Source organism: Palaemon carinicauda, chromosome 2 (assembly GCF_036898095.1).
Source record: "Palaemon carinicauda isolate YSFRI2023 chromosome 2, ASM3689809v2, whole genome shotgun sequence".
In the NCBI taxonomy this organism is placed as follows: Eukaryota; Metazoa; Arthropoda; class Malacostraca; order Decapoda; family Palaemonidae; genus Palaemon; species Palaemon carinicauda.
This window is the reverse complement of record NC_090726.1, coordinates 33,232,545-33,248,268: the sequence shown is the minus strand read 5'-3', so window position 1 is coordinate 33,248,268 and position 15,724 is coordinate 33,232,545. Positions and strand designations below refer to the sequence as shown.

The window sequence follows — 15,724 nt, the reverse complement described above, 5'->3', positions numbered from 1 at the left end:
AAAGAGATTGTTCAATGGCGGAGATATTTTAATGTTCCGAAGAAGGAAAGAAATGAGAATCTTACGACAGAGGTTCTTAAATCGAAAACAAAAGAAAGAGGAGTTCCCCCTCCCCCCCTTCTAGAAGGGGGAATTTCCCTCCCCGGGTAGCTCAGGGTTTCTCTCGGAGCCAACGAAATTGTCTCCAGAGTCTTCAAGAATCATTCTTGTCTTTCCGGTGTCTCCAAAAAGATTCCCGATCCAAAGGGTCTCCGGGAATCGTTTGAGGGAAAATTTACGTTTTTAATATTATGCCTGAAAAAAGAAGAAGAATCTAGTCATCTATCATATAGATTTTTCAAAGCAAATCAAAATGAGTAAGAGTTTTCTAGGAATGCTAAACATGCAGCAAGGAGAAACAAACAAGATGTCCCAGTTTAATACTGGTCATCTTCAAGTTAAAACAGTTTGCAGTGTGGTTTTCACGGAACCACAAGAGGAAGTATCCTTAATGTATAGGATGACCTCTTGGATAAGGTCTAAGGACCCCTTCAACTCTGAGGGCGGGATGGAGGAGAAGGTGAAAGGAGGACCCCCAGAGGAAAAGGAACAGAAAAGAGAAGAGGTGGAGAAGAAGGAGAATAAGAATGTTCAAAAGCCATTGGAGGAACGCATCAGTTCCCTGGGAAAGGAACTGGAAGCAGCGTTTGCAGAGATCAGCTCCAGAAAGGAAGTAGAATCGAAATTCTTAGCAGAGAATGAAGAGCTGAGAACAGAGAATCAACATCTCTCTAAAATTATTGGAACTCTTCAAATCGATAAGAAAATCGAGATGGAAAATTTGGCATCCAAGAATGACGACCTGGAACGAACAAACGAACATCTAAAACAGGAACTCTGCAATAAAAAAGTAGTTCTTGAACAATATAAAAATAAATTAATGGAAAAAGACAAATCAAATACTAAACTGACTCAGAAATTAGAAAAAGTTCGTCATAACAAAAGGAAACTGGAAAAGTTCGTTGAAAAGATGGAAGTAATTGAGCAGATTTCAGAACAGAGACTTGAACTCCAAAAGAGCCTCGACGAGGCAAGGATAAATGATCTTATCAGAAATGGCCGCTACAAATGCCTTTTACAAGAGTTAGAAACTCTAAAGAAAGAAAATTTGAATAAATTGAGTGACTTTGAGCAACAAAATATTCAATTGAGGGAGGAACTGGAAAAATTCAAGTCTGAAAAAAATGTTAGTTTGAAGCACGAGCTGCTTGCGGCAAATGAGATCATCCCTTCACTCAAGGAGGAAATTGAACTGGGAGATAAGAAGAAAGAAAACAGACCTGGAATGAGGAAAGTGAGACTTAACAGGAAAAGTTTAGAAATCTCGACCGAGATGGATATTAAGGATGGTCAGAAGGAAGATGTCCAAAAGGATGTCAGAGACAATAAAAGTGAGGAAAAAGTAGTCGAGGCAGAGGACCAGGATCCCAACGGACGTAAGGCTGAGAAGGAGGAAGTTGCAGGGGCATCTGGTGTGGGTCAGGTGCTTGGCTGGCTACTAGCCTCAAAAGGCGCTCTCCCTGACACCAACAACCGCCAAGAAGAGCAGAAGCTCGAAAAGGAAACTTCCAGGGTCGAGGACGAGGAGGAGGAGGAGAAGCAAAAGGAAGAAAAGATTGCAAAAACTACTAGAAAACCTATCGTGTTTGACCTGGAACCCGAGAAGCCAAAAAGTAGTCACATCACCTTCCAAGGTGAAAAGGTTAGAGCCACCACCACAAGGGACTGTGGCCTCAACGGGTACGTGGCTGTCGGCTTGAATGTCCCGAGGAAGTTCCACAGAGCCATATATGGAGTGGAAGGAAGGAAGCTGATGGAAATCACCCGGCAGAGTGGAGTCAGCTTAATAGATATGCCACGAAAGCACGAATATAGTAATTTAATCACCATCAGTGGTACCATTAAGCAGGTTCAATTAGCAGCTGATCATATCGAATGGCTTCTGAGGAGTCTCACTGGTACTTAAATACTTCGATCAGCAAATGGATAAAAAGAAAAAATGAAAAAAAAATAATAAAAAAAAAATGAAAAAAATAAAAAAAATCTAAAAATGAAAAACCCCCAAAAAAAGAAAGAAAAAAAAAAGTTTAATTTCAGTTTATTTTGTGAGGGAAAGGAGATTCAGCCGAATTTTGCCAGGACTAAACCTTCAGATAATTGTGCTCAATCCAATCAGGACAAGTTCGAGATACCACATCCACAGGAAGGAGATCCCCCCCCCCACCGGGATCTATGGACTAACTGATTGACAGACAGCTAGAGGGAGGATACTTGGAAGGACTGACCAGCTTGGAGGATGCAAGGCTTAACTATCCAGCTTGAATTACAACTCTTGGAATAACCTGGAGGACAATGGCCTACTGAGGGAAGAAACCCCGCTGATTGTAGTATGCTCTGTACCTTGATGGACGAGTACAAGCCATTTGTCAAATGTACAAATGGTCGGATATCTAGATCTATTCTTTCGGATATCAACCTTCGGGTGGTTCTGGGGAAATAATCTAGAAGACCGGCTCTGCAGAGGGAACGAGCTAGGCTTCTTCTAGTAGGCAGTCTTGTCCTTACAGGTTGGACCAAGATAATCAGCTAGTGAAGGAAGCTGCGCCTCTTCGGAGCAGGTCAGTCTGGAAAGGTGTTCCGATATCAAATGGCTGCTGATGAAGGTTGAAGAACTGGGATGAGCAGAGTAAGTTTTGGTCCTTACAATTGGTGAGCTGATGCCCTCACAAAATTCTTCATTTTTTTAAGCTTCAGGTTTTTTTTTAGGCTTAAGGTTTTTTTTTTAGGTTTAAAGTTTGTTTTTAGGCTTAAGGTTTTTTTCTTAGGTTTAAGGTTTATTTTAGGCTTAAGGTTTTTTTTAGGCTTAAGGTTTTCTTTTTTAGGCTTAAGGTTTTTTTTTTAGGTTTAATGTTCTTTTTTAGGCTTAAGGACTGGCTATGCAGGTGAAGAAACCCTAATAATGATGAATGAGCGTGTTTTGTTTGAGTGGGTAAAATGACGCTTGGCTTCACCGCCCGGCCTACAATGGCACTTGGCTTCACCGCCTGGCCTAAAATGGCACTTGGCTTCACCGCCTGGGCAAAATGGCGCTTGGTTTCACCACCTGGCCTGCGTGGCTTCAATGCCCGGCCCAACAATGGCGCTAGGCTTCATTGCCTGGCCCGCTTGGCTTCATTGCCCGGCACAACAATGGCCCTTGGCTTCACCGCCTGGCCCGCTTGGCTTCATCGCCCGGCACAACAATGGCCCTTGGCTTCACCGCCTGGCCCGCTTGGCTTCATCGCCCGGCACAACAATGGCGCTTGGCTTCACCGCCTGGCCCGCTTGGCTTCATCACCCGGCACAACAATGGCGCTTGGCTTCACCGCCTGGCCCGCTTGGCTTCATCGCCCGGCAAAACAATGGCGCTTGGCTTCACCGCCTGGCCCGTTTGGCTTCACTGCCCGGCCCAGAAAATGGCGCTTGGCTTCACCGCCTGGCCCGTTTGCCTTCATCGCCCGGCAAAACAATGGCACTTGGCTTCATCGCCTTGCCCGCTTGGCTTCATCGCCCGGAAAAACAATGGCCCTTGGCTTCTCCGCCTGGCCCGATTGGCTTCATCGCCCGGCACAACAGTGGCCCTTGGCTTCACCGCCTGGCCCGCTTTGCTTCGTCGCCCGGCACAACAATGGCCCTTGGCTTCACCGCCTGGCCCGCTTGGCTTCGTCGCCCGGCACAACAATGGCGCTCGGCTTCACCGCCTGGCCCGCTTGGCTTCGTCGCCCGGCACAACAATGGCGCTCGGCTTCACCGCCTGGCCCGCTTGGCTTCATCGCCCGGCACAACAATGGCGCTCGGCTTCACCGCCTGGCCCGCTTGGCTTCAATGCCCGGCACAACAATGGCGCTCGGCTTCACCGCCTGGCCCGCTTGGCTTCATCGCCCGGCACAACAATGGCGCTTGGCTTCATCGCCCGGCACAACAATGGCGCTTGGCTTCACCGCCTGGCCCGCTTGGCTTCATTGCCCGGCACAACAATGGCCCTTGGCTTCACCGCCTGGCCCGCTTGGCTTCATCGCCCGCCACAACAATGGCCCTTGGCTTCACCGCCTGGCCCGCTTGGCTTCATCGCCCGGCACAACAATGGCGCTTGGCTTCACCGCCTGGCCCGCTTGGCTTCATTGCCCGGCACAACAATGGCGCTTGGCTTCATCGCCCAGCACAACAATGGCGCTTGGCTTCATTGCCCGGCACAACAATGGCGCTTGGCTTCACCGCCTGGCCCGCTTGGCTTCATTGACCGGCACAACAATGGCGCTTGGCTTCATTTCCTGGCCCGCTTGGCTTCATCGCCCGGCAAAACAATGGCGCTTGGTTTCACCGCCTGGCCCGCGTGGCTTCATCGCCCGGCACAACAATGGCCCTTGGCTTCACCGCCTGGCCCGCTTGGCTTCATCGCCCGGCACAACAATGGCGCTTGGCTTCACCGCCTGGCCCGCTTGGCTTCATCGCCCGGCACAACAATGGCCCTTGGCTTCACCGCCTGGCCCGCTTGGCTTCATCGCCCGGCACAACAATGGCGCTTGTCTTCACCGCCTGGCCCGCTTGGCTTCATCGCCCGGCACAACAATGGCGCTTGGCTTCGCCGCCTGGCCCGCTTGGCTTCATCGCCAGGCACAACAATGGCCCTTGGCTTTACCGCCTGGCCCTCTTGGCTTCATCGCCCGGCACAACAATGGCCCTTGGCTTCACCGCCTGGCCCGCTTGGCTTCATCGCCCGGCACAACAATGGCGCTTGGCTTCACCGCCTGGCCCGCTTGGCTTCATCGCCCGGCACAACAATGCCGCTTGGTTTCACCGCCTGGCCCGCTTGGCTTCATCGCCGGGCCCAACAATAGCACTTAGGATTGTTAAATTGATTTTTTTTTTTTTTTATTTTTTTTTTTTTTTAGGCTTAAGGACTGGCTATGCAGGTGAAGAACAACTGTATAATGATGAATGAGCGCGTCCTGTTTGGGTTGGGAAAATGACGCTTGGCTTCACCACCTGGCCTGCTTGGCTTCACTGCCTCGCCTACAATGGCGCTTGGCTTCACCGCCTGGCCCGCTTGGCTTCACCGCACGGACCACTTGGCTTAACCGCCCGGCCCAAACATGATACTTGGCTTCACCCCCGGCCCAACAATGGCGCTTGGCTTCACCGCCTGGCCTACAATGGCGCTTGGCTTCACCGTCTGGCGTACAATGGCACTTGGCTTCACAGCCCAACCCAACAATGGTGCTTGGCTTCACCGCCTGGCCTGCTTGGCTTCAGTGCCCGGATTACAATAACGCTTGGTTTCACTGCCTGGCCCGCTTGGCTTCAACGCCTGGCAAAACAATGGTGCTTGGCTCCACCTCCTAGCCCGCTTTGCTTCACCGCCCAGCAAAACAATGGTGCTTGGCTTCAACACCTGGCCTACAATGGCACTTGGCTTCAGTGCCCAGCTTACAATGGTGCTTGGCTTCACAGCCCGGCTTACAATGGCGCTTGGCTTCACCACCTGGCCCGCTTGGCTTTACCGCCCAGCAAAAGAATGGTGCTTGGCTTCATCGCCCAGCCCGCTTGGCTTCATCGCCCAGCCCGCTTGGCTTCATCGCCCAACCCAACAATGGCGCTTGGCTTCACCGCCTGGCCTGCTTGGCTTCATCGCCCGGCCTAAATGTGACACTTGGCTTCACCGCCCGGCAAAACAATGGCCCTTGGCTTCACCACTGAATTTCAAATGTCATCAGTCACGACTGACTACTAATAGGCTAGCTGGAGTGAGGGAAGTTGGCGGAAAGCTATTTCAGAAGGAAGGGCAACCTCTGGCGCGGCGGAAAAACCCGTAAGTTCAATGCCCAGAAAACTGAAGTAGGTTTCAAATTGCTTCTCTAAGTAATCCAACTCAAATACAATTCATGACTGACCCCTAATAAGCTAGCTGTAGTGAGGGAAGTTGGCTGAAAGCTATTTCAGTAGGAAGGGCAACCTCTGGCGCGGCGGAAAAACCCGTAAGTTCAATGTCCAGAAAACTGAAGTAGGTTTCAAATTGCTTCTCTTATTCTTCCGACTCAAATATAAGACATGACTGACCCCTAATAGGCTAGCTGTAGTGAGGGAAGTTGGCCGAAAGCTATTTCATTAGGAAGGGCAACCTCTTGCGCGGCAGAAAAACCCGTAAGTTCAATGCCCAGAAAACTGAAGTAGGTTTCAAATTGCTTCTCTTATTCTTCCGACTCAAATATAAGTCATGACTGACCCCTAATAGGCTAGCTGTAGTGAGGGAAATAGGCCGAAAGCTATTTCATTAGGAAGGGCAACCTCTGGCGCGGCGGAAAAACCCGTAAGTTCAATGCCCAGAAAACTGAAGTGGGTTTCAAATTGCTTCTCTTATTCTTCCGACTCAAATATAAGTCATGACTGACCCCTAATAGGCTAGCTGTATTGAGGGAAGTTGGCTGAAAGCTATTTCAGTACGAAGGGCAACCTCTGGCGCGGCGGAAAAACCCGTAAGTTCAATGCCCAGAAAACTGAAGCAGGTTTCAAATTGCTTCCCTTATTCTTCCGACTCAAATATAAGTCATGACTGACCCCTAATAGGCTAGCTATAGTGAGGGAAGTTGGCCGAAAGCTATTTCAGTAGGAAGGGCAACCTCTGGCGCGGCGGAAAAACCCGTAAGTTCAATGCCCAGAAAACTGAAGTAGGTTTCAAATTGCTTCTCTTATTCTTCCGACTCAAATATAAGTCATAACTGACCCCTAATAGGCTAGATTTAGTGAGGGAAGTTGGCCGAAAGCTATTTCAGTAGGAAGTGCAACCTCTGGCGTGGCGGAAAAACCCGTAAGTTCAATGCCCAGAAAACTGAAGGAGGTTTCAAATTGCTTCTCTAAGTAATCCAACTCAATACAAGTCATGACTGACCCCTAATAGGCTAGCTGTAGTGAGGGAAGTTGGCTGAAAGCTATTTCAGTAGGAAGGGCAACCTCTGGCGCGGCGGAAAAACCCGTAAGTTCAATGCCCAGAAAACTGAAGTAGGTTTCAAATTGCTTCTCTAAGTAATCCAACTCAAATACAAGTCATGACTGACCCCTAATAGGCTAGCTGTAGTGAGGGAAGTTGGCCGAAAGCTATTTCAGTACGAAGGGCAACCTCTGGCGCAGCAGAAAAACCCGTAGGTTCAATGCCCAGAAAACTGAAGTAGGTTTCAAATTGCTTCTCTAAGTAATCAAACTCAAATACAAGTCATGACTGACCCCTAATAAGCTAGCTGTAGTGAGGGAAGTTGGTCGAAAGCTATTTCAGTAGGAAGGGCAACCTCTGGCGCGGCGGAAAAACCCGTAAGTTCAATGCCCAGAAAACTGAAGTAGGTTTCAAATTGCTTCTCTAAGTAATCCAACTCAAATACAAATCATGACTGACCCCTAATAAGCTAGGTGTAGTGAGGGAAGTTGGCCGAAAGCTATTCCAGTAGAAAGGGTAACCTCTGGTGCGGCGGAAAAACCCGTAAGTTCAATGTCCAGAAAACTGAAGTAGGTTTCAAATTGCTTCTCTTATTCTTCTGACTCAAATATAAGACATGACTGACCCCTAATAGGCTAGCTGTAGTGAGGGAAGTTGGCCGAAAGCTATTTCAGTAGGAAGGGCAACCTCTGGCGCGGCGGAAAAACCCGTAAGTTCAATGCCCAGAAAACTGAAGTAGGTTTCAAATTGCTTCTCTAAGTAATCCAACTCAAATACAAATCATGACTGACCCCTAATAAGCTAGGTGTAGTGAGGGAAGTTGGCCGAAAGCTATTCCAGTAGAAAGGGTAACCTCTGGTGCGGCGGAAAAACCCGTAAGTTCAATGTCCAGAAAACTGAAGTAGGTTTCAAATTGCTTCTCTTATTCTTCTGACTCAAATATAAGACATGACTGACCCCTAATAGGCTAGCTGTAGTGAGGGAAGTTGGCCGAAAGCTATTTCAGTAGGAAGGGCAACCTCTGGCGCGGCGGAAAAACCCGTAAGTTCAATGCCCAGAAAACTGAAGTAGGTTTCAAATTGCTCCTCTTATTCTTCCGACTCAAATATAAGTCATGACTGACCTCTAATAGGCTAGCTTTAGTGAGGGAAGTTGGCCGAAAGCTATTTCAGTAGGAAGGGCAACCTCTTGCACGGCAGAAAACCCCGTAAGTTCAATGCCCAGAACCCTGAAGTAGGTTTCAAATTGCTTCTCTTATTCTTCCGACTCAAATATAAGTCATGACTGACCCCTAATAGGCTAGCTGTAGTGAGGGAAATAGGCCGAAAGCTATTTCAGTAGGAAGGGCAACCTCTGGGGCGGCGGAAAAACCCGCAAGTTCAATGCCCAGGAAACTGAAGTAGGTTTCAAATTGCTTCTCTTATTCTTCCGACTCAAATATAAGTCATGACTGACCCCTAATAGGCTAGCTGTATTGAGGGAAGTTGGCTGAAAGCTATTTCAGTACGAAGGGCAACCTCTGGCGCGGCGGAAAAACCCGTAAGTTCAATGCCCAGAAAACTGAAGCAGGTTTCAAATTGCTTCCCTTATTCTTCCGACTCAAATATAAGTCATGACTGACCCCTAATAGGCTAGCTATAGTGAGGGAAGTTGGCCGAGAGCTATTTCAGTAGGAAGGGCAACCTCTGGCGCGGCGGAAAAACCCGTAAGTTCTTTGCCCAGAAAACTGAAGTAGGTTTCAAATTGCTTCTCTAAGTAATCCAACTCATATACAAGTCATGACTGACCCCTAATAGGCTAGCTGTAGTGAGGGAAGTTGGCCGAAAGCTATTTCAGTAGGAAGGGCAACCTCTGGCGCGGCGGAAAAACCCGTAAGTTCAATGCCCAGAAAACTGAAGCAGGTTTCAAATTGCTTCCCTTATTCTTCCGACTCAAATATAAGTCATAACTGACCCCTAATAGGCTAGCTTTAGTGAGGGAAGTTGGCCGAAAGCTATTTCAGTAGGAAGGGCAACCTCTGGCGTGGCGGAAAAACCCGTAAGTTCAATGCCCAGAAAACTGAAGGAGGTTTCAAATTGCTTCTCTAAGTAATCCAACTCATATACAAGTCATGACTGACCCCTAATAGGCTAGCTGTAGTGAGGGAAGTTGGCCGAAAGCTATTTCAGTAGGAAGGGCAACCTCTGGCGCGGCGGAAAAACCCGTAAGTTCAATGCCCAGAAAACTGAAGTAGGTTTCAAATTGCTTCTCTAAGTAATCTAACTCAAATACAAGTCATGACTGACCCCTAATAGGCTAGCTGTAGTGAGGGAAGTTGGCCGAAAGCTATTTCAGTACGAAGGGCAACCTCTGGCGCGGCAGAAAAACCCGTAAGTTCAATGTCCAGAAAACTGAAGTAGGTTTCAAATTGCTTCTCTTATTCTTCTGACTCAAATATAAGACATGACTGACCCCTAATAGGCTAGCTGTAGTGAGGGAAGTTGGCCGAAAGCTATTTCAGTACGAAGGGCAACCTCTGGCGCGGCGGAAAAACCCGTAAGTTCAATGCCCAGAAAACTGAAGTAGGTTTCAAATTGCTTCTCTTATTCTTCCGACTCAAATATAAGTCATGACTGACCTCTAATAGGCTAGCTTTAGTGAGGGAAGTTGGCCGAAAGCTATTTCAGTAGGAAGGGCAACCTCTGGCGCGGCGGAAAAACCCGTAAGTTCAATGCCCAGAAAACTGAAGTAGGTTTCAAATTGCTTCCCTTATTCTTCCGACTTAAATATGTCATGAATTATCATAATACATTTATGAAGTACTGATGAATTATGAATTGAGATGAAAAGGAAATAAAAAAAAGAGGGAAGGAAGAAAGGGTCGTGGGAACCAAGCCTGCAATAATGGATGTGGGCAAAACCCACCTGATGAGCTCTTTGGCCAGAGCGAAACCCTTATGTATGTCACTTTGTTAGTGGTATATATGAATTGATTAATTTCTATATATTTACATATATATATAAATATAAATATATATATATATATATATATATATATATATATATATATATATATATATATATATATGACATATTCACACACACATGGCTTTCTAGTAGAAGGAAGCGTATAATTAGAATCCCATTGATGGTTAAGTGTTGGCCTTCAAATGGCGATGTTTACAGCTCCATCTATTATGAGCTGGCCATAGTTCCTCTCCTTCTGAACAACGTGTGTTCCTTCAAATCATTCTGTATGAGTGGGTTTCTGGTCGTGGATATCAATATAGTGCTGGTTTACCCAGAGGAAATATGTGAATCACGACACCCTGAAGATGTACGCAACCCCGCAGAAATCGGGGGTCAATAAACGAACATTATATTGATATCCACAACCAGAAACCCTCTCATACAGAATGATTTGAAGGAACACACGTTGTTCAGAAGGAGAGGAACTATGGCCAGCTCATGATAGCTGAAGCTGTAAGCATCGCTATCTAAAGGCCAACACTTAACATTCAATGGGATTCTAGTAATACACTCTCTTCAAGATGAAAGCAATATGGATAATCTCTGTGGTGGTGTATGTGCCTGTTTATGTCTGATTGTGTATACATATATATATATTATATATATATATATATATATTACATATATATATTATATATATATATATATATATATATATAGATATAGATATAGATAGATAGATAAATAAGTAAATAATTAACAATTATCCTCTTCTTAATCTAAGGATTTTTGAAATTTCTAATAGTTTAAATTTCTAATTTTTAGTTTTATATAGAATATATTTTTGAAATATTCAATTATAATTTTCGTAGACTCTCATACATAAAATGAATCTAAAGTTCATATCAATCTGCAGATTGGTGATGGTGGGAGATTTTCAACTGATCGCTCACAGCAAGCGAACCTATAGTGCTTAGAATGGTCTCTGTGAAAGTCCATATTTCATAATTCTAAACTGGAAGTTGGGAAACTTGTCCAGTTTCTGAAAACATTTGACAGATGGAATAAGATTCCCTGGCTGCTGAACGCCAGACTGCGGTTTGAATCCCGCTCAAGCTCGCTAGTTTCTTTGGTCACTGTAACCTCACCATCCTTGTGAGCCAAGGATGGGGGGTTGGGGGGGGGAACCTAAAGTCTATGTGCTGAGTCATCAGCAGCCATTGCCTGACCCTCCTTGGTCTTAGCTTTGGGTGGAGAGCGGGCTTGGGCGCTGATTATATGCATATATATAGTCACTCTCTAGGGCATTGTCCTGCTTGATAGGGCAATGTCACTGTCTCTTTCCTCTGTCATCATGAGTGACCTTTAAACCTTTAAATGTCTTTTCTGTCTGTATCTAGAGACATTTGACAGATGTTGGAATGAGATTCAGTTTTCAAAATGAATTCATTGATTCTTTTACCCTATATATATATATATATATATATATATATATATATATATATATATATATATATACACCAAAAAAAAGGGTAATCCAGTTTCTATTAACCCAATATATTGGTTTTATTTTCCCATATCAACAAAATTTGAAATCTTACTGCTGAATAGAATTTAAAAAAAAATCTAAGGAAATAATATCCACTGATAAAGTATATGGAAAACGGCGCCCTTCAGCAACTGCTAAATTCGCTGCCTTTTTTTCAATATATCCTTATATATTTTCCATCTCATGAGAAGATTTCCTGTGGATTATTTCCAGTCTAAACACACTCATATTTCCTTCACAATTTTTCTCAAATTTTATTGCATAAAACAAAATTTTTTTTTTTTTTGCACACATTCTCCATCTCCTTCAAGCATGCAAATTATGCAGTAATTTGCAAGAGGATATTGCAATATCTCGAAATAGACGAGAACATAAAAGAACTTGAACAAAAAGGGAAAATAAAAATTACTCACCAAACTAATTGGTCTCCCCGGCCCCAAATCCCATAATCTAACTCAACTAACTGAATGAAAAACAAGAGAGAAAAGTCAGTCACAGACGTTGCCCCATCAAGCAGGTCAATGCCCTAGAGACTGACCATATATACATAATATGATAAGCGCCCAAGGCCCCCTCCTCCCCCTCCAAGCTAGGGCCTATGAGGGCCAGGCAATGACTGCTAATGACATAGCAGACAGACCTATAAGCTTCCCCCCCCCCACCCTTAGCTCGCAAGGATGGTGAGATTGTAGCGACCAAAGAAACGAACGAGTTTGAGCGATACTCGAACCCCAGTCTGGAGATCACCAGTCAGGGAAATTACCACTTAGACCAGTATTTCTTGTCGTGTCAGCAGAATCAGCAGTGACAGCAGTAGCCATGGTTTCAATACCTCTCCTTATAAGACTTCTGTGATTGTTCTGTCGTGTTAAGTGACTGGGACTCTTACAGAGTCCTTGTTGTCAACTTGACCTTAGAATGGTCACGAAATGTGCTACTGTTCGCTAAGTCTTCTTGTGTTTATTCAAGAGTCTCATTTGACTGTAGTTGCATTTCGTCCTCATCTTAATCACTGGTTTTCAGTTATCTATTTTTGTGTTTCGTGTTAATTTATTTATCTTTTCATCTACTTTCATTCTATAATAGAAACTAAACTTTTATTTTGATATATCGGTTTTTATTTTTTAATATTACCATACAAAATATATTTGAAATGTTGAATATGTTCGAATCGAAACAGGGACCCAATTTGAAAATGGGTAAAAGCTGAAGATACTCCCGGAGGCAATTAAAGGTTTAAAGGTCGCTCATGAATGGTTGGAGTTCTCTTGCTTGAGGGTACACTCGGACACATTATTCTATCTTATTTCTTCCACTTGTTTTGTTAAAGTTTTTATAGTTTATATGGGAAATATTTATCTTGATGTTGTCACTGTTCTTGAAATATTTAATTTTTCCTTGTTTCCTTTCCTCACTGAGCTATTTTCCCTCTTGGGGCCCCTGGGCTTATAGCATCCTGCTTTTCCAACTAGGGCTGCAGCTTAGCAAATAATAATAATAATAATAATAATAATAATAATAATAATAATAAATAAATAAAAGACAAGTATAACATTCATATAAAGGGTCAGATGTGGTAACAATAACACAAAATTAACTAAATTTCCGATAATTCCATTGCCATTGAGAGGTAGGATGGCTGGTAAAATAAAATTAAAATATATCCAAAATAAAACTAAAATATATCCCATAGTTAAAATAAATAAACAATTATAATATGCTGAGAACGTTCGGCATGTGGATTTTGTTCCCACTTAGTAATGACTATTAGAGAGAGAGAGAGAGAGAGAGAGAGAGAGAGAGAGAGAGAGAGAGAGAGAGAGAGAGTCCAGTTTTTCCGATGTTTTCCACGAAGGAAAACCAACTTTATAAGTAGCCTTGATGACATACACTAAAACAACTTGAAACTACGGGAATCTCGGGAAACATAATACGCTTTATTTATCATATAAAAAATCGTCCACACTAATCTATTCTTTTTACTTTTATAATTTTCAAGTTAAAATTCGCAACAAATACTTCCAGACACTACCAAAATGATAAGCATTTTCCAACATTTTTTTTATGGTGGGCTACGCTATCTTGACTTCTTTATCACATCAGGAAATCAACGTGGAAAATAGAACTAGTTTTGTTATATTTCAACACAACACAATCCTCTTGTGCTTTGTAATACCATAACTTCTACATTGCTCTTGGTTGGTAAAATTTGTCGCCTGTATGAAAATTCCTTCTGAAAAAGAACTTCATTAGAATATTAACCATGGCCTGTAGACGGTTTCTGCCGTTAGCATTAAGAATTAATAAGAAACAAATCCCCATAGAAATATAGCCTCAAAGTTCACATACGGAATGCTAGTTAGCTATATCTAATAGAAGACATAATAGTTAATGTATTTGTGTCAGGATGGATGTCTTGCCTTGCAAAAAGCCGTGAAGGGAATTTAAAGGCTTCATAAGACTTTTGACATCTCAAGAGTAGTTTAGTTGTCCATGTTTGTAACATTTGAATTATTGTATTGTCAATGTGTAGTCTTTGGTAGTAACGTAGACAATTTTCTTTTTGATTGGAAGCGCTTTAACAAAGAACAAGATTTTAAATTTATATAGGTATGTTGTTGCCTTGTACAGGCAAGCTTTTAAAAGCCTTAAGCCGTTGGCCAGAAAGGCGAGTCTTCTATATCGCAATAAGAGTTTCATGCTAAAATTTTAATTCCTCACAAATATAATTAACTGGAAAAGGCATAGATAATTACTTTAACCGACTTGTTTCCAAAACTAGAAATGTTCTATTAGGTGTAGTCTGTACATTGACATCATACATTCATCTGCTAATGCTGACCTGTATTCTCTTCCCTCAGGTATGGGGTCATGGGAATCATTCATCAAACATGAGTTGGTCAAAATAGTGACCAGCCTAAATATGAGTTACTTCATCCAAAATTATTTTGGGGGGTTTAGTACGATTAGATCTCGTATTATACTAAATAGGTCTTACTTCTAGCATGCAATGAAAGCGGTCATTGCCCCGCTTTACACTTGAAATACGGGAAAATTCTTGCTATGATATGAAATGCGGGTTATCTGCCTGGAAACAAGATCCATAAGAGCATTATTGATCTACATATCTATATTTGTCTTTTCTTTGTTTATTTTCCTCACTGGGCTATTTTCCCTGTTGGAGTTCCCGGGCTTATAGCATCCTGCTTTTCCAAATAGGGTTGTGGCTTAGCAAGTAATAATAATAATAATAATAATAATAATAATAATAATAATAATAATAATAATACAATATTGGTTTCTTCTGGTAATCTCAACTCTGAAAAACAAAAATTAAATTTCTTTCCATTGTTGTTATGAAGAGTGCTGCTAGGTTATAAGCAATATTTACACTGGAAATTTTTGCAGAGGTTGTTGTTGTTGTAGATTGCCTGACCCTTGCGGCCAAGCACGGGCTTTTGCAATTATGCAGCCCCCTTTGCAAGGGATAATTCAATATCACAAATAATAAACATTGGTCAAGTCCATTTTCTTTGATAAAATCACTTATTCATGACAGCTTCCTTCCACAACCTTATCAAGAACGCAAGTAAAACAGCGAACCTGTCTTATCGAAGTAAGAATAGAAGCACAGCTTTAGCCAATCAGAAGTCTCTACTTTACCCAACTTTTCATTGGCTGAAATATTTGCGTATTTTCAAGGAGTCTTTGTAAACATCTGTTTGACATACTGGAGTTGAGAGAACAGATAGCCAGACTATACATTAGAGAGATTATCGTTTTTTTAGTATTTGATGTATATATGAATAATTTGGGAACATTTAAGTAGAGAAAATAAATTGATAAATGCGCCAATATAACAAGTCGAAATAAAACAAAGTGAAGAATCGTAATTTTAAATGTTAGTAAAAAGCATAGATTGATTTATGGTTAGACATGTAAAATGTATGATAATGTATTATACATATAAGTCATTAGAAATTTATGAAGTCTATAAAGACCTTAACATGCACAAATACATTCTATAGACATATACAAACGTGTGGCTGAATGCAAATTTTGACATACATACTGTACATACATACATACAACAAACAAATTAGCCTTCTATGCAAGACTAAATGACCCAGAAATGTTTATATTATGTTCATCTTTAAGCACATTAACATGAATATCAATTATATTTCATATATTACTTACGGCTTAACAATATGGATCTGCGC

General features: G+C 42.9%; 1 protein-coding gene across 1 annotated transcript in view; it reads left to right on the top strand.

Moving 5' to 3' along the window:
- The first annotated feature begins 352 nt into the window (after positions 1–352).
- LOC137615940 (calponin homology domain-containing protein DDB_G0272472-like) overlaps positions 353–15,724 on the top strand; it is an 18,770-nt gene continuing 3,398 nt past the window's right edge. The window contains exons 1-2 of the mRNA XM_068345628.1: positions 353–1,333; positions 1,523–1,741. Coding sequence (XP_068201729.1) covers positions 353–1,333; positions 1,523–1,741 — 1,200 coding nt within the window. The remainder of the gene's footprint in view (positions 1,334–1,522; positions 1,742–15,724) is intronic.